The 23,918-nt window shown below is 38.7% G+C and overlaps 1 protein-coding gene across 1 annotated transcript in view; it reads right to left on the bottom strand.

Annotated features, from left to right (window-relative positions):
- The window catches only part of CUBN (cubilin), a 265,058-nt gene that overhangs the window by 78,866 nt on the left and 162,274 nt on the right, over positions 1-23,918 (bottom strand). Inside the window, exons 39-47 of the mRNA XM_073879866.1 lie at positions 22,429-22,621; positions 15,614-15,811; positions 10,873-11,019; positions 8,554-8,744; positions 8,210-8,393; positions 4,275-4,449; positions 2,716-2,894; positions 1,094-1,303; positions 479-619 (exon numbers count right to left, since the gene is read on the bottom strand). Coding sequence (XP_073735967.1) covers positions 479-619; positions 1,094-1,303; positions 2,716-2,894; positions 4,275-4,449; positions 8,210-8,393; positions 8,554-8,744; positions 10,873-11,019; positions 15,614-15,811; positions 22,429-22,621 — 1,618 coding nt within the window. The remainder of the gene's footprint in view (positions 1-478; positions 620-1,093; positions 1,304-2,715; positions 2,895-4,274; positions 4,450-8,209; positions 8,394-8,553; positions 8,745-10,872; positions 11,020-15,613; positions 15,812-22,428; positions 22,622-23,918) is intronic.

Genomic DNA, 23,918 nt, shown 5'->3' with positions numbered 1-23,918 from the left:
TTATCGTTAGGTGCATATGAGGACTTATACAGAATGTTTGTATCCACTTCCTGTCCCTAATATTTAATATTTAATCCATGTTTCCATGGATTGTATCATCATGGCCCAAGAAATATGGGGGACCAATGGATGGAGTAATCTCCATCCAGTTTCTTCAGATAAAATCTGTATTTCACCAATGTCAGGGTATTTGGAATGCCGATTCTGACAGCTGTGGGGCTAACGCATAGTTTGCTTAAGATGAGGAATGTGTACGGCTCTTGCCCATAACATCATCCAAAGCACTTTCTTCGGTGGCCTGTCTCACAGCTGTGGTGTGACTATTTGATTAATGTCTGCTTCTCCACTAAAGTGTGAGGTCCAAGAAGACAGGGGTCATTTTGGTTGAACAACTATTGTACCACCAGTGCCTTGCAGGGTGTCTAGCCAATGTAGGTGCTCAATAATATATAAATAGTTAACACATCAGTAAACTTACCTTCCATGCTGGATTCAAACTGGAGTCTGAATCCTGAGGCAGTAAGAGAGCCATCTGTGACAAACCTCACCAAAGCGACATTGCTAGAAGTGTCTATGCTGTCCGGAATGGTGTTTCCACAGTATCTGCCCAATAAACTTCCTGTGAGAGGCAAATAATTAAGTATGTTTATGTCCACGTGATTGATTTCATTTCACCTCTACTTGAGGTATTCTACAAGTACAAAGAAAATAATAAAAGACAAGACCCTGCCCAGGAAGAAATGTTAACCACTGTTAAGAGAAGGAAGACAAACATGAACAAAATCAACATATTCATATAGATGAAGAGGTGTAACAAAAGCTGCCACCAATTAGGGCAAGGACATCTCAGCACAATGAGGGACCTGTTCCAGGCAACAGAGTGATGAGTGTCCAACTCACGTGATTTCTAGATACATTACCCTCTCTCTCCTTACTTGACAGGATGCTCCTCAAATAACTAACTGCATATGGCACTGGAAGGTCTCAACGGCAAAGAACAGATGCCGTTTTACCTTTCTTGAAGTAAGGACACTTCAGAGGCTGAATGAGGAAAATAAACATCCCCAAAAGATAGCAGACATATTACACTGACCAGAGGTATGGTTTTCCCAGATCTCCACAAAGTCCTTTTCACAGCCAGAGGAATTCTGAAGGTTAAAGTCTTCAAAATGGATGGTAAGATAGTGTCCTGAGGGACCCTCAAGATGCCACTCACAGAATAAATTGTCTCTATATGGAAGTGTTGGGTATCCGCTGCTTTCAATGACACCACTTTGCCCTGAGACTCTTCCCCCACAGTGGGCTGCAGAAAAAAGCAATATGCTGTTACAAGATTTTTCTTTTCTTTTTTTTAAATGTAACCAGCACATTCAAAAACTTTTAGGTGCCAATTGAATATTAACGTTTTAAAAATTCTGAAAATGTTTACTTAGTTAGTGTTCCCCTTATTATTTGAAATCTACTATTGATGTAAAGAGAAATGATACCACAAGTCCAGTTCAATAATGGGAAGTGGAAACTGAAAGGCATATTCTGTAACATCACATTAATGGTCCTGGGACACCTTGTAAGAGCTATTAGTTGCAAGGAAGTTTCCTTTCAAGAACCAACTGAGGGCACCTGGGTGGCTCAGTCGTTAAGCATCTGCCTTCGGCTCGGGTCATGATCCCAGGGTCCTGGGATCGAGTCCCATATCGGGCTCCTTGCTCCGCGGGAAGCCTGTTTCTCCCTCTCCCACTCCCCCTGCTTCTGTTCCCTCTCTGGCTGTGTTTCTCTCTGTCAAATAAATAAATAAAATCTTTAAAAAAAAAAAAAAAGAACCAACTGATACATTGGTAGGGCCTGCCTACTACCCTGAGTCTGTGATTCTGAAGACGGAGGGCTGGCTTAGCTGGAAGGGGTGCAGTGGTCATTAGTGATGCTTGGCCTTCCTGGTTTAACTATCAAATGAACGTTTCACTGCAGTAACTGGTATCTCGGGGCCTGGCAAACTACCGCTCAATTCTTCCTTATCAGCTGGATGTGATAGATTGACTTATACACAGTTTGCCTCGGGCTATAAAACAACCTGTGGTGTAGGTTTAATGTTACCAGTAGGCTTTCCAACTTTTGACTGTATTAAATATGTTTGGTTAGTGTTCAGACCCACCAGATACTAAATTCTATGTAACTGTGACCATAAAACAATAAATCTTCAGGATGCATATGTATTGCTCATTTTTTAAAGTAAGGAAATCAAAACACTGAGGAGACACACTTGTTTCTGTCTACTGACTGATTTGGCACTAGAGACATAAAGGAAAAACATTATCCACTAATGATGAGTTCAAAGTTACCGTTCTGTATATAGTTATTTGATTATGTTTGAATAGTAAACCATTTTACTAGTTAAGGTGATATTATAGAGATTTCATGATAAGAGAAAGAAACAAAAATTTGATTTAACTGAATATGTTTTCACAAACAAGTTAGGAAAAAATACAAAATATTCAAGTTTACTAAAAAGAGTGGTTTAAAATGGAAAGCAAAATAAAATGTTAAATTGATAAATGACTTTGGTTTTAAACATTTACATTCCTTACTTATTTCTATCACTGAAACAATCATTACAATAAGGCAGATAGAAAGACTTCTCTAAAAATGGTATGATTTTTTAAAGTTTTATTATAGTCTGTCATAACTTTCTTATTAAATACAAAAAAAAAATGTTGTTACCTATAGCATACTTGATCTTGAACCCCACCTGAGTGGGGCTGTTGTCAGATCGGAATCTCAAATACATTACGTCTCCTGAGGACAACTGGCTCCTGGGCAAAGATCTCCCACAAACCTTAGAAAGCACTGGTGCATTTGAATCAGCCCCATCTCGCAACTCAAGGTAATTGGATGTGCAGCTAAAGAGGAAAGAAAATTCCATTTAATATAAAAAAGTCCATCACTTTGACGTATTTTCAAAATAAAGACTTCACCAACTTTCTCCAAGAGCAATACTAAATCATCATTTTTGTAGCAGAAGACACTATGACCGTCGTTTTAAGTGGTATGTCACTTGAGAATGCTACATAATATTTTTCTAATCATAATATGTTCTTTCATTAGTGGCTCCAAAAGGCAGGTGTTATATGGACCACATCAAAGAATGCTGGGGCGCCTGGGTGGCTCAGTCATTAGGCGTCTGCCTTCGGCTCAGGCCATGATCCCAAGGTCCTGGAATCGAGCCCCACATCGGGCTCCCTGCTCTGCGGGAAGCCTGCTTCTCCCTCTCCCACTCCCCCTGCTTGTGTTTCCTCTCTCACTGTGTCTCTCTCTGTCAAATAAATAAATTGAAAATCTTAAAAAAAAAAAAAGAATGTTTTCTTGTCTTCCCTCCATATTCGTTTGACAAATACACAAGTCATTCTCAAAGTAGCGCCTAGGAATTTCAAGAAAACAAGTACTTTGTTTCACGTGGTGATAGGGCACATCTCTTGTGACAAAGACAAACTCTCTTGACAGCCCTGCCACCCAGGCTAGTGGAGAGTCTCAGCTGGAATGTTCTGTGTCCATAAGAGTGAGCGAGTATTTACCCAGTATTTCTTAAGAAAGTCAATCAGCCATTTAATGCTCACTGAGTGGGACCGTGGCATTATATCAGGTGCCCGTAAATAGTAAGCAAAAACTCTTGTACTAAGTTTTGTACCATACACATATTCTTGCAAATGTATACATACTTTTGTTAAATGAAGAGAAAAATTCAGGGGTTTCTTTTCAGTCAGTATGGTTATTCTTTTTGTGTTCAACGCAGTTAAGGCTTACTCCCTGGTTTGTAATCCCGTAGGAATTCTCATTAAAGAGAGGTTGGGAAATTGTACGGTACTTGCCTTAGTCCTTTCTCTGACACTGGTGACCCCTAGTGTCACGTAACACGAATTTCCATTTGTTAAACAGATACTTTATTATTTATGACATTGAGTATGAGGCTGCGAAAATAAATATTCATCTACCAGAGACACTATATTTTTCCTGTGGGAGGAAGAATGGATAACATAAATCTCAAACAGCCATCCTCAGTGTCTCTTGGAGGATGTGCGTGGTGTCAGAGGGACAATGTCCGTGTACATAACCTGCTCAGCTAATTCAAGAGTGGCCGGCAGGCAATGTTTTCAGGCTCAAGGTGTAATGCGTGTCCCTTCCCCATTTTTTAGATTTCCTATGCTGAGAAAAATTATTCTCAAACATGACAGCTAGAGAATACTAAGTCTGAGTAGGAGAAAAAGGAAATGGAAGTGACCTACTTGGGTGTTTCTCCAATACTGAATTGATCTTCAAACTGCAGCCTTATGAGCTTTCCAGGAGGAGCAGCTAGGAGCCAAGTGCAATCAGCATGCTGGGGGTAATTGTCAGGGTGGCCGGGGGAGGTCACATACCCCGCAGAATCCACATCGTGGATGTAGATATTGCCCCCACAGGCTGGTGAGAAACACAGTGAAATCAACCGATAGCCTGGGAAAGAGGATGCAATGCCACTATCTTTTTTTTTTTTTTTTTGCACTGTCTTATGTCTTTTTTTTTTGTAATTGAAATATAGTCGACACTCAATGCCACATTAGTTTCAGGCACACAACATAGTGATTTGACAAGTCTACATGATTTCACATGTATGTGGAATCTAAAACACACACACACACATACACACACACCCCAAAAGCAGAAACAGACCCATAAATACAGAGGACACACTAGGGGTTGCCAAAGGGGAGGGGAGTGGGGGGAAGGGCCAGATGGGTGAAGGGAAGTGGGAGGTCCAGGCTTCCAGTTAGGGAAGGAATGAGTCATGGGGTACAGCATGGGGAATACGGCCAAGCGTATCGTAAGAGCCTTGTACGGAGCCAAGGGTGGTTATACCTGTGGTGAGCACAGCATCACATCTAGACTTCCCACTGGCATTTTTTAAAGTCTCTTTATCTGTATTTCCAACCTCAATTTCCTTTCATCTGGATTTACCCTCGTTCTCTTTTTAAGCAAAAAGGTTCTGAATTTGCGGTCAGGGGAGCTACCAAGTGTGTCACTTTCTAATTTGCCCAACTGTAAATTCTCTTAGAAAATTTCTCTCTTCCTTAAAGGCAACAAAATGCTTCTGGTGCACAGCGCATGCAGTAGAACATCATGGAAGCATTAGCATACATTTGCCACAGAGATAAGCACGTGAATGCAGTAGCATTTATAACTTCCCACTGACTGGGCAGTTCAACAGAAAGATGCGGAGATGGGATCTTGAGGTTTAAAAGACTAAGCAGATATATGTTTGCACAGCTCTGTGGGCATTCGCTCATTATGTTTCTTCAGGATTGAGATGCGTTTGAAGAGCAAGAGATGACTGGGGTGAGAGAATTTATTAGCCAGTTTCTGGAAGAAGATAAATGGGTTTTTTACACTTCTTTTCTAAAAAACCAAAGTATGTAAAAATACAGTCCAGGCCAGAGTAAACTGGGTACTTACAACACCAATGAAATGAACCTAATAAGTCAGCCTCACAGATACATGGCTCTGCTAAACTCTCTTGACATTTATTTTTGCTGTCATTCAGTCGCTTAGGGTCTTGAATTTTGCCATTACTCAGATTGCTTCTTGTCTCTGAACCCCTAAACTGCAGACTCTTCTGACTGCCTTTAACTCCCTTGCTCTCGGCTCTTCCTTTAGACTCACCTTGCAAAAAAACCCACTATCAAGACCGTATGCGATTCAAACCATTTGCGGAAATCAAGGCCTCCAAATGCGTGCTCTCCACTCTCAACACTGCAAGCAACCCTACTTTGTCACAGAAATACCACAGCTCTGTGAGACTTGACTCTCTGCCCTCGACCCTTCTTCTCCCCACTCTTTCTGGAGCCTCACCACGCCACTTCGCGTTCTTCAGAGCACGATGGAAGAAATCAGATAAGGACACCCCCTCAATTGGTTACCGCCCTTAAGAAATGGATCTGCATCTCTGCCTCCTTTGTCTTCCCCTGCACACCGTCTTCCTGTGCAGCGGGTCGGCCTCCCACTCCACTGTCTCCTCAGGGACCGTGCTCTACGGAGGCCCTCCCTTTACCCTGTGTGCGCTCGCTCTCTCGCTCTCTCGCTCTCTCTCTCAATCCTGGTCCCCCCGCTCCGTCTTGCTCCTCACATCCTCCCACTCATCACATGCTCAAGTCAGTTACACTCACCTCTGCTCTCACCACCCTTTCCTCCTTCCCCCTTCGCTTTTCAACCCCATCAAAGCACTCTGGTTGCCTCACAGTCCTGTACCCAAGCATCTATTTCATCTTTATTTTATGTCCACAGCATTTAACCTGGTTGATCACATCTCTCTCTCCTTTCAGTTTTTGTCCCCCAGCTGTTTGGACACTGAGCTCCTCCTCCTTTCATCTCACACCATTCCTCCTTTGGTCCCTGGGCGCCTCTTTCCAGCTGTTTTCCAGACACTGGAAGTTTGTAACTCTTCCTCCCCATTGTCTGTTTCATCCATCTCCCCACCCCCTCCCCTTTGGCAACCCCCCGTTGGTTCTCTATATTTAAGAGTCTGTTTGTTTGTTTGTTTTTTAGATTCTACATATAAGTGAAATCAAATGGTATTTATCTTTCTATGACTGGCTTATTTCACTTAGCAGAATAATCTCTAGGTCCATCCATGTTGTCCCAAATGGCAAGAGTTCACTCTGTTTTCAAGGCTGAATAATACTCCATTGTGTGTGTGTGTGTGTATATATATATATATATATATATATGCACACCACATCTTCCTTATCCACTCATCTGTGAATGGACAATAGGTTTTGAAATCAAAAGAACTTTAAGTCTAATAGTAAAGGCAGAAAAATGGGGAGCAGGTAATGGCCATACCATTCCTATATAAAAAGAGGGTCCACAAAGGAATAAAAGAATCATAGCGTTTATAAATAAACCCTTAGTGTACCTGAATTATCACCAAACACTGACTTTAAAAACGTAACTCAAGACTCTATCATGGGAAAGTAGAGTTCTGTGGGACCAGCTGATGTCTCCTCACTAGACACAAGGCACTGTTAACTCTACGAAGCCTCAATGCCCAGTGACATTCTGCCCAGGCAGGATTCAGCAGCCGAGCTCAGCAGAGAGATAGAGAGGGGTAACAAACTCTCAACCTATAAAGTAATGGTGCTGGCATTCACAGAGCTGTCTTTCAAGGCTCCTTCCAAATGCCAGAGCTGTATGTAGTGGGAAGTAACAGAAGTACATTCCCCGTAATCATGGAACCTACCCAAGCTATTAGATGATTTTCTGTGTCATTTGGTAGACCTTTATTTCTTCTCCTCTTCCAGAATAAACAAATTATGCTGACATTTTAAAATCTCATATTTTAGAGAATATGCAGTAAAATATCGATATAAAAATTAGATTATTTTTTATTAGATTATATTAGATATTATATAGATACATAAAATTTAGATTAATATGTTTTTTAAAATATACTCAGGAATCTGGGATTGTGGTCATATGATTATCCTGAAATCCATATTATCTAATTTGGGGGGGAAAAGCAAAGATCTGTTCTCTGCTAACATTACTCTCTCTTTTGAAACTATGCTTATTTACTTATTTATTCAATTAAACATTATATAAAAATAAATGTCATAAAATTAAGTCGTTACAGCAGAATTAAATATAATTTTAATCAAGTATAATTAAGCAAAGGTAATTAAAGATCACTGTAATATATAATTAAGTGGGTAATAAGAGAATCAGAGGAATATGTGTTCATTTTAAAAGAAAGCATACAAATGATTATAAAACAATGTAATTATCATTCTTACAATGTTTCCATAACTGAGTGTAACTTATAATTAGACATGGTATAATAGAAAGGACGAAGAAATATCAGGATATCTGTAAGATCAGTTTAATTTATACTTATGGAGAATTTTACTTTGTTCATTCTCTTGATAAGTATGCTTGGAAAAAATCTAAGCCTCATTTTACTTATCTGTAGAACGGAAATGATACCTTCCTTAAAAAGTAGCCATGATGAGATACTGAATGTATCAGGAATATAGTAAAGTACCTGAAAACAGGTCGCTATTCTTGTTAAATTATTATTCTTACTTTAGAAAAGAAAACTTCACGCATTTTTTCCTCAGATCTATTTAAACAAGGAAGACCAAGCAACTGCAGGAAAAATATGGGCGTTATGCTTTGTGAAAATACTTACCTAAACTCTTTGCCTCATATTTGATCTTAAATCCTTGCCCTCCATTACTAGCATCAGAAATAAACTGAACAAACATTTGATTATCTGAGGTGAACAGAGTGGATGAAGGATGACTGCCACAAAAATGACCATTTCCTCCATGGAGTCCCAAGGGTGGAGAATGGGTATCAGGTCCGTTTTTCAGCTAGGAACACAAATTAAAATTGCATAAATTCCTTCATATTGAGAGAGATGGAGTGCCCAAGTCCTCTCAATTTATGTCCCAGGAGAGAAGAATCATCGTTTTGTTTTTGGAATGAAGACTGCAAAGATAATAATTAGAAAAGGTAGCAAGCATGACCTACCACCAAGTAGTCCCCCTGACTGCAAGAAGAATCTCCATTTGGAATCTGGAAGGGCTGTTCAAAATGGACAGCAATGGTCAGACCACTCTGAACCAGAATGTGCCAAGAGCAGTTGAGGTTGGGACTGTAGGTCTCCGGATACCGAGGGGATGTGATAATCCCTCTGTCTGCATGCAAATATCCACCACAACCTTTCCAAGAAGAAACAAAGGTAATTTACTTAAGTGACATTTACAATGGGATTTTTATGCTTTCCTGTTTTTCTTGAGGATTTTTAAAGTGTAGGCAATAGAAATGTGGTTTGAAACTAACTGGGACCAAAGTATAAGAAATGATTACCCCAACAAGCATTTGCTGAGCACAGATGACAGGGTACTCATCTTGTGGTTTCTCCTAAGATTAGGATACAGAAATAAGCAACAGAGACAAATTACTTTCAGAAGCTTACTTTATAGACGAGTAAGACATACAATAAACACATATATAATATATGGGATGGGGATAAACTCTACAAAGAAAAGTTAATAGGGGGAGGGAGAATGGCATAGTATTGTCTGGGGAAGTTAGAGAAGGCCACGGTGTTACGGTATCCCCTGAACAGAGACCTGAAGAAATGAGGGATCAAGCCATACGGCTTTGTGAGAGAAGAGGGTTCCAGTTCAGAAAACACTTGGTGTAAAGGCTTGAGTGGTACATCATGTAAATCAGAATTAATGAGACAACAGTGAGTGATCCCAAAGAAAGCAGGGCTAAGTCATTCAGGAAACTGAAAGGACTTATTTTAAGTAAAAGAGGAAGACATTCAAGGGTTTTGAGCATCAGAATGGCACGACCTGACGTAGACTTTAAAAGCATAGCTCTGTCTGCGATACTTGGACTGTAAGGGGGGCAGGCAGGGAAACGCACAGGCAGGGTGTCCGATAAGGGGATGACTGCCTGAGTCCAAGGAGAGATGATAGATAGGGCCTGGACTAGGGTGGTAGCAGGAGAAAGGTGGGGAGTGGCTGGGCTCTAGATATACTGGGAAGGTAGAATCATTGTGATTTGTTGATGGTTAGGACATGGGGTGTGAGAGAAAGAGAAGGATCAAGAATGACATCAAAATTTTTGGCTTAAGCAACTAGAAAGAATACACTTTCCGTTTATCAAGATGGTGCAGAGTGTGGAATGAGCAGGTTTGGAGGGCGGAAGGGGGTGGGAAAGCAAGAGTTCAGGTTTCACATGTTAAATTGGAAACACCTTCCAGACGTGCAGCCGTCCGGCGTGTGGGTGTGCACGCGCACACACACACCTATGTACATTTATACGTGCACACGTACATCTGTCATACCCATGAACAGGAGAGAGAGAGAGGTTGGAAGAGGAAGAAGAGAGTGGATGGAGGGAGCAGGCATTAATTTGCCCATTGTCAGGGGCTGAGCAACTCAACGAGGGAGGGCAGCGAGTTCACACAACCACTTAAATCACAGGTGGAAATTTATCATAGGTCTGATTTCGAAGCCCATTCTCTTAAACCACTATGCAGTCTGCTTCCGTGAGTGTGAAGAAGATAATTTATCTTCGATTGCTCCCTACTCTCTAAAAGACATATATAACAGTGCAGGAAAATATTAGATAAATTTGTAATGTCTATATCGAGAGTCTACTTTAAAATTATGTTTTTTGCTTAAAAGCACAAGCGTCTTTCGATGTTCCATATTTCATGGACTCCTTCTTTAATTTTAATCTTATTTGGCTTTAAACTTATTATTGGACATGTGAGAGAATTTTATCAAGGTTTGAAAGTCTCGATCATACTGCACATGATCGCCACCCATGTATTGTGCACATTCTCTGACTCATCAAACTTATATTTCAAGAGAAAAAAATTCTTCCAGCCAACCCTCCAATGAGTGGTTTAAACCAAGAGCTTTCTGAAGGTATCTTGTTTTCCTTTGTCTATTTCTTAGACTGAAGATTACTCTGACATCGTTCCTTCGATGTGTTATGGATAAGTGTTGTCTAGTTCTGTTCTAGCTGAAGCCCTCGGCTAGGCTGAAAAATTGTTTTAAAGATCTCATTCTTGGGCCCACCAGAACACAACTCCTTTTTTGGAGGGGTGGGGGGGAAGATGTCCCACCCAGAGACCTGAAGGCAGGGGATCCTTATGTACCACTCGGCCACCGTTTTTTGGATCGGACTCAGTAGCTGACACAGGATAGCCATCCAGAGGCTGGGCAGAGAACCATGTAAAAAATAAGCAGAGTATACTAGAGAAAGAGAGAGAGAGAGAATGAAGTGAGATGACATGACATGACATAAAAAAAACGAGCATATTACTTTTGTGAAAGGATGCATTGAAGCCCGCTCCAGTTATACTGAAGTCCGAGGTGAGCCGGATGAACATGTACTCTCCAGTGGACCGGATGGGTCCAGGGATCTCTCTGCCACAGAGAACTGCAAGCTGCGGGGCCAGGTTACTGTCTCCTACGCCAAAGAAAGGAAATGTCAGCAGCAGAATGCGGTGTCTTCAGAATCTCCTCCGCCATCCTTTGCAACCCAGACAAAGCAGCTCACACATTTTTCTCGGAACATCACCCATCCTAGGAGATCATGAGGTTCTCAAATAGAAGGACCCTCCAGGAGTTACATCATTCTGGCTCCAGCTCCTAATCCTGCTGCCTACCTTTTGCTTTACCTTTTATGTTAAAATCTCCTTTGACAGTTCCCACTGTCTTTTTAAAAACTGGGTGACAGTTTTCCCTGGCACTAAAACTCAAAATCAGGGTACATGGAGGTTGGGAAATTATGGAGGAGCAGTGCTGACATGTATGTTAGAGACTCAGCTAAATCACTCTGATCGCTGAAGGTCAAGTATCTAAAAGAGAACTTCAGCCTCAGATGCTACACTAATGTTGTAAAGTCATTTGCCAAGAGGTGTGCTATGTTTATATGACCCTCTCTTCAGCTCCAGAGGGTTTTTTAGTTGTGACTGTGTTTTTGTGGGTTTTTTAAACTTTCCATTTGTTTGATGTGGTTTATTCCTTTTGCTATTAAAAGAACATACTTATGTCCACTGTGTGGAGGATGAAAAAAGACAGTTTCAGCAAGTGTGCCCTCCAGGGAGAGAAGCAAAGGACAACTGGGTCACCTCATGGTTCTTTTTCCTTTTTACTACTCTTGGATATAAGCAACTTGGAACAAAGCCACAATCAAAGCCAGAGTAGAGCAAAGGAAATTATAAAATATTTGGATTCCTTGGCTGGGAAAATACATGGTTTTCTTCTCCCTCTAAGGAAAATAATTAATAAACTTCAAGCTTATAAAAACCAAAAAACAGAATAGGAGACATGAGGAAATTTGCCCCTTTAACGCAACCAGCAAAATGAATCCCTTTGACATTGATCACCGTCTAAAACTCACTCATTATTAATTACTTCAGAAAACAGGGTATTGTCTGGGATTACAAATTCAATGGCATAGCTATATGAAGGAGATGCTTGAAAGGTATTCTTTGCAGGGTTTCTGGCCTCTGGAAATTTTTGTGTTTTTTACAATTCAAAAGATTCTCTCTGTAACTCCTTTTGCGCTGGCTATTTTCACTGGGATATTTTGCTACACATTTTGCCCCAAATTGTTTCTGTGACTATTCTCTGTCTATATCAGAAAATGTTGAAGTTTATTGTACATTGGTATTTATATCAGAGGTGCATATTTTCTCTCTCAGTGAGACGGGGTAGGGTCTACTGATTTTTATTTCTTTTCTAAACTTCACCTCAGACTGTCTGATGGAACAATGCTTATCTCTAAATAATTACTTATTGGTTGCCTAACTGATGAGTTGGTAGATAACCCAACAACCATCTGATGGTTTGTTTCTCCCCCCAGTATCCACAGTAAATACTGAGGTATTTCTAGAACCTTCCACAACTTTACCATATGGATTGTGGCAGGGATGAACCTGATTTTTAAAGAGAGGGGAAAATCAAATGTAAAGAACCAGGGCTACAGGGTAGTCTGGCGATTCTCTTTCTACTCGAGACCCCTCATTTTAGAGATGGGGAAACTGAGGCCAACATTACCAATAGCTGACATTTATCAAGCAATTACTATTACTACTTTGAGTGCTTTACATGGAATATCAAACTGTATCTTCACAATAACACTATTAGGTAGGTATTTTTATTATCTCAATTTTGTAAGGAAACAGTCTTAGGAAAGATATATAATTTGCCCAAGGGCACAGAGTATAGAAGTCAACAGGGATTTAAAACCCTCGCTAAATAACTCCAGATGCTCAAACTATGCTATTAGATTTCTCTAGGATCACAAAGGAAGTACATTTTATAGCTATAAATAATAGAAGGATTACTGGTTTTTGACAAAAGTATTTTTTTGCCTTCCCCCCCTTTATCTTTTTTTTTTCCCCCCCCTAGGGCCAATGTAGTTTCACAGAACCTCAATTAGGGGGAATCTTAGGTATGTAAAATTTGTTGGTACGTGGTCTGGAAAAAATGGATTCAGTCTTGAACCATCACAATCCTGTAAAAAAAATGAATAAGCAGATGAGAGAGTGCCTCAGGTCTCCCAGGAAGGTGCAGGGCCCTCTCTGGGGTGGCCCAGGAAAGTCCACAGCCCGCTTGGGGCCAACAGCCACAGGCTGAAGGCCTGTGATGACTGGTCAGTGGCACAAGTGGCCTCTAAGTATTATTGCTTGTGGTCAATGGCTTTAGATATTTGCTTCAGAATGTGATATGCCACTGCTACTCAGAAGCAAAAAAAAAAAAAACCCTGTCTGAATGAAAAACGAACAATTGGAGTGGGACTTGAAATTTCATTCTAAATGTAGACTAAACACTGCAAATGAACAAAATACCCACCAACCGCTACAGTCGGCACTCAATAGCTACTTCTTGAATGAGTAAAGAAACATATGAGGAACTAATGAGCCTATTCAGTACCTACTCCTGTTGTGAATAAAAATTTCTTTCGATAGGTCACACTCCAATTTAAAACACTGTCATTGTTTTGGCATATAAGTCAATTTGCTGAGCTCCCAAGCTCTATGTCTCAGTAGGAACACTTCCAGTCTATAAAGTTTATGATGAAACCTATTTTAAAAATATCTCTAGCAAAGTAAATGGAAATCTAAATTAAACAATTCTGAATTCCACATCTATAAAATGCCAGGACTTTTGCTGGGAATTTTGCATGTATTATGTTCCCTGATATAACAATTCCAAGAAGTAGATATTGGTCTCTCTCTTTCACAGACAATAAAACAGACTTGGAGACATTTAGTATTTTGTGCAAGGTCACACAGAAGAAGAAGAAAACAACTCTCAGGCCTCAGGCTTCTAAGAAAAACTATTGGTGAAACAAAAAGCAACTCAATAGAAAGTGAATGTTAAAAGAGTAACCATAATTTACTTCATTACTGGAGTTACCTACTGAAGATATTTTTTTAAAGTTTCTACTTGATTCTACTTGAACACTCAGAATATGTGTGCAAGGACACACTCATTTCATTACATGAAAAGTTTTAAATTTTAACATCCACAGGAATGCCTTGATGTGAGAAAAGATGATAATTTCTCTGGGCAATGTGCTAATAGCTGATGGTTGATAGGAAAAAGGGGAAAAGTTAAGATTTATCATCTTATCTCATTTGTATGTTTGATTTGAGTCTTTGTGCCCAGCCTCAACAAAAGGAAAATAAAGCACTTCTGCCATTTCCTAACTGTACTTCATGAGAGTCTAGGGTTGAGGGGATGAGGGAGATAAGAACTTGCATACGAGTAACCTCTGGGCAAAAAGCAAACACATGTTTGGTCCACAATATGCTCTGAAGCATTTTTCATTAATTTCCAAAATCTAACAATTGGGAAATTCATAGAAAATTCTGTATCTTTCATATCTCTTAGAAGACAGGAAGCTAAATAACACTGAGCCTGCCTTCTTAGCAGCTGCTCCTTTAACGCTGTTCTCCAGTCTCACACTTCCCTAGTTATGTTCCCTGCTGTCTAGGTAGGCATGTGAGGTCTTGATGTCTTTATCATGGTGGGTAGTGGTTCTCAAACTTTAGAGACTATCAGTATCATCTGGAGGCAGGGACAAGGGTCAGGCAAGTGAAGTACTCGCATCACGGGCAACATTCAGGGAGGGGCCAAAGACCTTAGAAATCAAGATAAATAATATTTTAGTGCAATATTTTAAAAATTAAAATTTAATGTAAAATGGACAAAATACCAAAATTTTAAACCAAGGTAGAATCTGACCCTGCAGTTTGCACAATTCTGCCTTACTTTCCTCACCCTAAACACGGCCCGCCTGGAAGGTTTTTTAAATCACAGATCTAGGACCCGTCCGGAGAGTTTCTACTTTAGTAGGTCTGGGGTGTGGCTGAAAGATTTGCATTTCTAACAAGTTCCCTGGTAACACTGATTCTGCGGGGGCCGGGTCTGAGGACCACAATGTGAGAAACACTGATCAGAGGATGGGGCTTTCCTCTTCTCCAGCCATGTGAATTGTGAAGCACAATTTTGTACATGTTGCATCTTAGTATTATGCCACTAATTGCATTGCAACACCACACCTGTGCATAGAAGAAAAGATGAAAAATGTTAGCCCTTAATTCTGCCTATTCTACCCAAAAATTCAGTAGACAAAGAGAATGGAATATATTGCAATTATTTGCAACTTTTTCACACTTGGATCTGAAAGCCATAGGTCTAAAATATCAAAATTTATCTCCAAGACCTTTCATCAAGAAAGCAGCACCACCTGGAAACTCAGACCATTACTTCCTACTTAAGCTAAAGGTAGGGCTTTTTCTTAGGAATGTAATGCTGTCCCTGACATAGTATGTGCATTCGTTTGTTACAAAACATTTAATACTATCCTTACATTCTTTAGAGATTGTAGCCAACTCTGGTACTGGGTGCCTTCACTGACCATGGTATCTGGGAACTTCCGTATAAAACGGATGGAGACAGCGAACAAGTATTATCATAACTGAATGTAACTAAATATGTGTTAGGGCTGAAACTTGGCCTTTTTGTTTTGTTTAAATGCTTCTCACCATCTCTTATCACAAGGTTGTCATAGTCACAAGTTCTGTGAGCTTCGATGTCTAGGGAAAGGATGTTGAGTTCCACAGTAGAATCTGGAGCCTGAATAAGCCACATGCAGTCAACATTGTTACTGTAGCTTTCGGGCCACCCTGGGGAGAAGAGAAAGACTGGCGCATCTCCTGTCCTCAGGAAGCCCCCACAAGCACCTGTTGAAGAAAAAATAACACCTATGAAATACCTCCCACGGGAGAGAAGGTAGCACGTTCACTTTAAAGTGGCAGCCCTGAACCTAGGGGAAACAACCAATTAAAACAGGGTTCTCAAAGAAATCTAGAAAGATTTTCTTAAACCTGCTGACTCACACAGCTGTGATTTCCCTTAATTGATTTTTTTGTGTGGGGAAAAACACACTTTATTCTGCTTTTCTCACCATAGTTTTGTCACACAGCCCATTTATTGATTAGTGTCTGTTTTGTTGAGCATGAAGTTAGTTCATGTAGAAGACCCTATTATGATTCTTTGTTACTATTATTTATGTTTCCTCTGGACTTCAATCTTCATTTTTTCAGCATAGCTATTCACCATGTAATTTATATCTGGGCAACCTTGAAATAGTTTTCAATTTGGTAAAATGTATAACAACAGCTTTTATTTCTGACTCAGTTTGTTTAAAATTAGCTTTATTGAACTATTCTGTAGATCTCATAAAACTTGCCCTTTTAAAATATACAATTCAGTGGGTTTTAGTATATTCACAAAGTTCTGTAACCATCACTGATCATTTTAGAGCACTTTCACCATTCCAAAAGACACTTCAAACCCATTAACACTAATAGCTTGCCTGTTTTCCACTCTAGCAGTCCATGGGAACCACTAATTGGCTTTCTGACTCTCTCTATGGATTTGCCTGTTCTTGACATTTCATGTATATATATTCATACAATATGTGATTAGCTTTTGTGGTGAGCTTCATTCACTTAGCATCATGTTTTAAAGTTCATTCGTATTGCAGCAGGCATCACATCAGTATTTCCTTCATTTCCCTTCATTCACTCATTTCCTTTTTTAAGGCTGACTAGTACTCCACTGTGTGGATATACTGCACTAAATTTTATCAGCTGTTTGACATTTGGGTTGTTTCTGCTTTTTCACTATTCTGAATAATGCCTCTATGGACATTCGGTGTATAAATTTTTGTGTGGACATATGTTTTAATGCCATTAGGTATACGACTAGGAATTTAATTGCTGGATCATATGGTCACCCTGTGTTTCCATTTTTTTTAAAGATTTTATTTATTTATTTGAGAGAGAGAGAATGGGAGATAGAGAGCACGAGAGGGAAGAGGGTCAGAGGGAGAAGTAGACTCCCTGCTGAGCAGGGAGCCCGATGTGGGACTCGATCCCGGGACTCCAGGATCATGACCTGAGCCAAAGGCAGTTGCTTAACCAACTGAGTCAGGCACCCTGTGTTTCCATTTTTGAGCAACTGCTAAACAGTTTTCCAAAATGGTTATACCTTTTTATATTTTTACCAGCAATACACAGGGTTCCAATTTCTCCACATCCTTGCCAACACTTGTTATTGTTTGTCTTATTGATTATAACCGTCCTAGTGAGTGTTAAATATGTTTTCTAGTATACCACTTTAATTCACTCATTCTTCTTTTTACTCTATATTTTTTAAGTTATTTTCTCAGTGGTTGTCTCAGGATTACAATTAGCCTTTTAATTTGAATCAGTGTAGTTTGGATTAATATTAATTTAGTAGTTTGAATAGTATACAAAACTTTGCTCAAATATGATTCCATTCCAACCCTCCCATCCTTTGATGCTATTATTGTCATAAAAATTATATATTTAAACATTACAAACCCATCAACATAGTTTTATAGTCATTGCTTGATGTCTTTAAATCAGACAGAAGAAAAGATCTACAAACAAAAGTACATTTATAACATCTTCATATTTACTTACGGCATTACTTTACTGTTTAGTAGTAGTGAAAACATGCTATAGTACTTTCATTTCAGCCTGAAGACCTCCCACTAGAATTTCTTGTATAGTAGATCTGCTAGCAATAAATTCTCTGAATTTTCAATTTATCTGGGAGTGTTTTAATTTCTCCTTAGTTTGGAGGATAAATTTGCTAGATAAGGATTTTTAATCAACAGTCTTTTTATTTCAGCACTTTGAATATGTCATTCCACTGCCTTCTGGCCTTCATGGTCTCTGATGAGAAGGGAGGTAGTAATCTCATTGAGGACTCCTTTTCTTTGATAGGTCACTTTCTCTTGGTCTTTTGAGGACGATCACTTTTTCTCCAGCTTTGATATTTGTGATGTGTCTAGATGTGGATCTCAGTGAGTTTATCCTATTTGGAATTTACTGAACTTCTTGGATGTTGGAGATTGGATGTGTAGATTAATATTTTTTTATCAATATTTGGACACTATTTCTTCAAATATTCTTTGTTCCGCTTTCTCCCTCTTCTTCTGGGATTCTCATTGTACATATGTTAGTATAACTGATAGTTTCTGAGGTTCTGTACAGTTTTTTCAGTCTTTTTCTTGCTTTCTAGCAGACAGGCTAATCTCAATTGATTTATCTTCAAGTTCACTGATTCTTTCTTCTGCCTGCTCAAAGCTGTCCTTGAGCTTCCCCAGGGATTTTTTTTTTTTTTTCCAATTATGATACATTTCAACTCTAGAATTTCTAATTGGTTGGGTTTTTTTCTTTTAATAATTTCTATCACTTTATTGATATTTTCTATTTGGTGATACATTATTCCCATATTTTCCTTTAATTCTTTAGACATGGTTCCTTTTAACTTTTTAACGTATTTATAATAGCAAATTCAAAATCTATGTGTGTTGGAATATGTCTTTAAGGCTCTAGCAGGCAGTGTACAACTCTGCCTTAGACTTTGTTTCCTGCTTACACAGATCCTCAAGATCATATAGAGGTAAGAGTTTAGGGCTTTCTTGTGTCTTTTCTTGGACATGGGCACAGCCTTGCACATGTGTGTGGCTTTCTAGATTCCCAGATGTATGTCAGAGTTTTCCAAAGCTCCCTATGAATATCTCATTCCCCAGGTTTTTCCTTTTACAGTTTTATTCAGTCTCTTGTTAGCTGCAGCTGGTATCACTGCCACACGCAATTGTGATGTTAAACAACTGCCACTGATTGTTTTCCACAAACACACTGGGGATAGAGCTATTGGCACTGAGCAACCTCTGAGGCAGGTCAAATGAAGACAAGTCCTGAGAATGCAGCTCTCCTAGGAAGTTGCCAGATAGGTCAGATTATGGTAATTCCTAGGAAATAGGGTGTTTTCTATAGCTCCAAACTTGTTCTACCCCTTCTAATAGTTCCTAGGCTGCTGGTTTTCACAGCTACCATACTTGTGAGGATACTGAAAGGCAACTACAAAGCTGAGGCAAGGGGAGAGATGGAAATAGGAAGAATTAAGATGCCAGAAAGTTGACTCTTTCACTGAGATTTGGCCATCATCCTTGAATAAACACTCTTTAGACTGTAGCAAGTTTTGATTAATTTCCAGAGTTCTCAAAAGTTGATTTTGACAATGTTCTCATTGTTTTTACACAGGAATGGATTTTCAGAGATCCTTACTCCACCATTCCAGAGGTTTATTACTTATATCAGTACATGTTCGAATCTTACTAGGACCACCAGGAAGTGAGTGTAAAATTTTATAGGACTACATCCTAATTCCTTTATCCTATTACTACATAGGCTACAGAAGTAAAGAAAAAAGAGACAAATGAGAGCAATTTTCAAGTGAAAGGCTGAATATTACTCAGTGTCTTCAAATGTTAAGATTTTCCTCTATGTGAAATATTTCCTATCTTGAATTTATAAAAGGCAGTTGTCGCACTAACTATGGGTCATTAGTCTTTTTGATCAAATATTCATTTATCCTCATTTCCAAACATGTGGTGAAATTACACGTCCTGATACTTTTGTGGTTGAATGAGGTCATTTGACCAGTTTGAGCCAATGACTTACAAGCAAAATGACTTGTGTCACTTTTAAGATGAGCACTTTTACACTGAGATGTGCCAGGGCTCTCTGTCCCCCTGCCATGATCACAGTCAATGCCCCAGACAAAGTGAGATCCTGTGTTATGGAATGATACTGATGACAAGGCACCTAGTTAATCTAAAAGGGATGTTTAGCACAAACCAGAAAGAAACTATTATTTTTCAGCAACTCAGAGTTTGGAATTGTTTGTTACTGCAGCATAACTGAACATGTCCTGACTGATATGCCAACTAACGTTTTCCTACTTGACAGGTTTATTTCCCTTCAGATGATCCTAGGTCACATTAAGCTCAGTTTCCTTTGCTTGCTTTTCTTCTGCCTGTACCGCCTGCTTTGTCATTAAATAATTTAATTACTATATTGTTATTTAACAGACATATGAATACTTTGTTTTTCCCAATTATTTTTAAGCTCCTGGAGAGTTGAGATCATATCTTTCTTTACTTAGTCATCTTGGTACATCTATAACAAATCCTCAATAAATGTTTATTGAATTAAACTAAACCTATGTATGTGTAAGAAATGCTGATGGTACAATGTTCAATATATTAATACATTTTAAAATGTTGTTTTTTTAGTTTTAATGACTCAGAATGTTCTAGATACCTAGTAAATTATAAAATTCTCTTACCTTTCACTTTACTTTTCCCGTTTTTTTTTTTTAAGATTTTATTTATTTATTTGACAGAGAGAGACACAGCAAGAGAGGGAACACAAGCAGAGGGAGTGGGAGAGGGAGAAGCAGGCTTCCTGCAGAGCAGGGAGCCCAATGTGGCGCTCGATCCCAGGACCCTGGGATCATGACCTGAGCCGAAGGCAGATGCTTAACGACTGAGCCACCCAGGCACCCCTCCTTTTCCACTGTTCTTGATTGAGGAAAATGAGATTTATGATACTATATTTGCTTATCCACTTAAATCATATAATTACAGAGCATAAGTATGAGAAAAGAATTTTTCATTTTTTGAGTACTAAATTATATTTGTTTATATAATATTTTGCATGAATAAGTGATTCCTTTTCTAACTTGAGATTTGTGGATACAAAAAAAAGCTTAGCTCAAGTTTACTTACGAGAGATTTCCAGAATTAAATGGATAGCTCTAAATTACATTTGGCAATCTTGTTGATGGTTCTTTGCTCTTAGATAAGTAGGTTAATATTTTAGGAAAGAAATTCATATTCAATGTTATGGTAGCATCTTGTAAGGGAGGTGAAAATAACATCTCAGAACAGAATACTCTAGGGGCATTAAATAAAAACAAGTATGAATTATACCTTTAACATTTTTCTCTGCCAATACAAATTCCCAAGAAGCTAGAAAAAAATAGACTCTAATCTTTTAGGATTTGTGTAGTCTTAGAACAAGTTCAAAGTTTGAATATTCTTCAATGAGAACCTATGATAACGTGTCTCAATCAGGTATAGTTGATTGCGGGTGAGGGGTTTAGGTGTGCCAACCATGTAACTTTTTTTTAAGTACGCTACATGCCCAATGTGGACTTAAGCTCATGGCCCTGAGATTAAGAGCTATGTACTCTACCAACTGAGCCAGCCAGGCACCCCAAAAATCCATGTAACTTTTGACTGCCCAAGAACTTAATTACTAATAGCCTACTGTTGACCAGAAGTTTTACCGATGACATAGTCAATTAACACATATTTTGTATGTTATGTGTATTATATGCTGTATTCTTACAATAAAGTAAGCTAGAGAAAAGAAAATGCTAAGAAAATCACCAGAAAGAGAAAACACATTTACAGCCCTGGACGACTGTGTTTATTGAAAAAAATTCTCATATAAGTGGATTTTTTTAATCCCATGCAGTTTTAAACCTGTGTTGTTCAAGGGTCAACTGTATACCAAGGACTGACAATATCCTCCAAGAAATGTATGTCAAACTTCTATGTCACCCCATAAAAGCCATTCAAAATTGTTTAAACAAATTATTAAGGAAAAATTAGTCTCCCCAAACACTGCTTACTGAGGGGATTAAGGAGGTCTTAAACATAGTAAAATAAAACTTTAACAATTAGGCTAATTTTACATGAAACATGAAGGTTTGCAACCAGCTAAGGAGAAAGTGAAGCATTTCTAAAAGTACATTTAAAATAAAATATAGAGAAAACACAGTTGCTTCTCCCTACTAGTTGATTCATAATGTTGTATGTGTGTGAGCATGCACCGTATTTACAAATCAAATTTTCAGAGATATCTAAAAGGATCTCTAGAAATGATAAGCAGGAGCATCTGGGTGGCTCAGTCGGTTAAGCGTCTGACTCTTGATTTCGGCTCAGGTCATGATGTCAGGGTCATGAGATCCAGCCCTGCATCTGACTCCATGCTGAGTATATTGGGCTCAGCACTGAGTGTGGAGCCTGCTTAAGATTCTCCCTCTCCCTCTGCCCTTCCAACCCCCTGGTGTGCCCTCTCTATCTAAAAGAAAGAAAGAAAGGAAGGAAGGAAGGAAGGAAGGAAGAAAAATTATAAATAGAATGCCTCATGGATATCAAACCCTTAATTAAAATAAAAACATATAATGGGAAACCAGCATTTTTAAAAAGCAAATGTACAGTTTTTAAAAAATGCAGTATTTATGAAATTAAGAGAACACCTGAACATATGGAGGAAGGGCTTTAGGGCTGTACTTAGTTTTCTTAGTCATTTATGTATTTGGCTTCTGTTATGGTAAGACCATTTGAACGACTAGCCCAAACATATCAGCCCCTAAGCAGAATTTTGTTTATTACCAAACACACCTGTAGCAATAGTAGGTAAAGGTCCAACAGAGACATTCACGGCAAACCACTCCAGAAAGAATCCTTTCCCTGTGACTGAAGAATCGGAAGAAAACTGAAATGTCAAAGAATTTCTAGAGGAGCTAAAAGTTGCGGTCTGGGTACCACAATAAGTTCCAATTAGGCGGGAATGAACACCAAGGCCATCATAAATCTGCATGTAAAAGAAAAAAAAAGAAAGAAAGAAAAACTGATAATAGAGCACTGAATTTAGGGAACTACCTCTATTTTTCTTCATAAAAAAGAAAACTGAAAGGTTGCTTTATGTTATTATAATTTCATCATAATAGGAAAAAGTAAGTAAACATTTTAAGTATCAGTCCAAAGAGGAAGCACCATTAAATATAAAATATGATTACAAAAAATTTAAGGTGTTTTAAAATAATTTTATCTTTGCTGCAGAATTGTGTTAATACACAAGCTCTGTGTGATATAGCTTGTTATTTCATTTACAGTAAAATTTGGGGGTGGAAAAGTAGGAACCGAGATGGTTCCACAACAGTAGATCTTACTGAATGCTTTGGAGCCTCAAGGGAAGGAATTAGAAAGAAAGGGAGAAAACAAGAAGAAAGAGGAAAGGTTTAATTAAAGTGGACAGATAACTGAAAGCAGAATTAATGACAACAAAAGAATTACAGCTTGCAAGGGATCAACACACATTCAAAGCACTCAATAAATTTTATTCATTTGGTCTAAAATATTAAATTACGTATTCAGAGACACATTTTGATCATTACAAACACATAGCATGGAGCACATTTTTTTTTCAGCACATGTGGATGAATGCTATCCAACCACACTTCCTATCCCTTCCTTTATCTTCTAAATAATTTGGAACAAGTTCATTATAATTGTTATAAATTTCTCTACTGAAGCTACTATATAAGCTAAGTTTTTCACTCCATATAATAATGATTTCCACACATACTGAGCATCTATTAGGTACTCAATTCTATGTGAGGCACTGTAGACCCAAGATGAATACGACGGAATCCTGCCTTTTGAGAATCTGATAAAATTGTTGAACTCATAGAAGGAGAAAGTAGAATGATGGTTGCCGGGGATGGGGAGAGAGGGAAATAGGGAGATGTTGGTCAAGGTTACAAAGTTTCAGTGATGCACGATGAATAATTCTGGAGCACTAATGTGCAGCAATGTGACTATAGCTAATACTGTAATATGTAATACTGTCTGTATTATATACTTGAAATTTGCTAAGAGGGTATATCTTAACTATTCTTACCACACACACAACACACACACACACACACACACACACACACACACACACACACACTTCAAATGATAACCATACAAGGTGGCAGATATATTAATTAGCTTGATTGTGGTGATTATTTCACAATGGATACATATATTGCAACATCAAGTTGTACATCTTATATATATATATACACAATACTTATTTGTCAAATATACCTGAATAAGGCTAA

Source organism: Callorhinus ursinus, unplaced genomic scaffold (genome assembly GCF_003265705.2).
Source record: "Callorhinus ursinus isolate GAN/ISIS: 27379988/994484 unplaced genomic scaffold, GSC_fseal_2.0 scaffold36, whole genome shotgun sequence".
NCBI lineage: Eukaryota > Metazoa > Chordata > Mammalia > Carnivora > Otariidae > Callorhinus > Callorhinus ursinus.
Note: the sequence above shows the minus strand (reverse complement) of the source record. Positions and strands in the feature narration are given on the sequence as shown.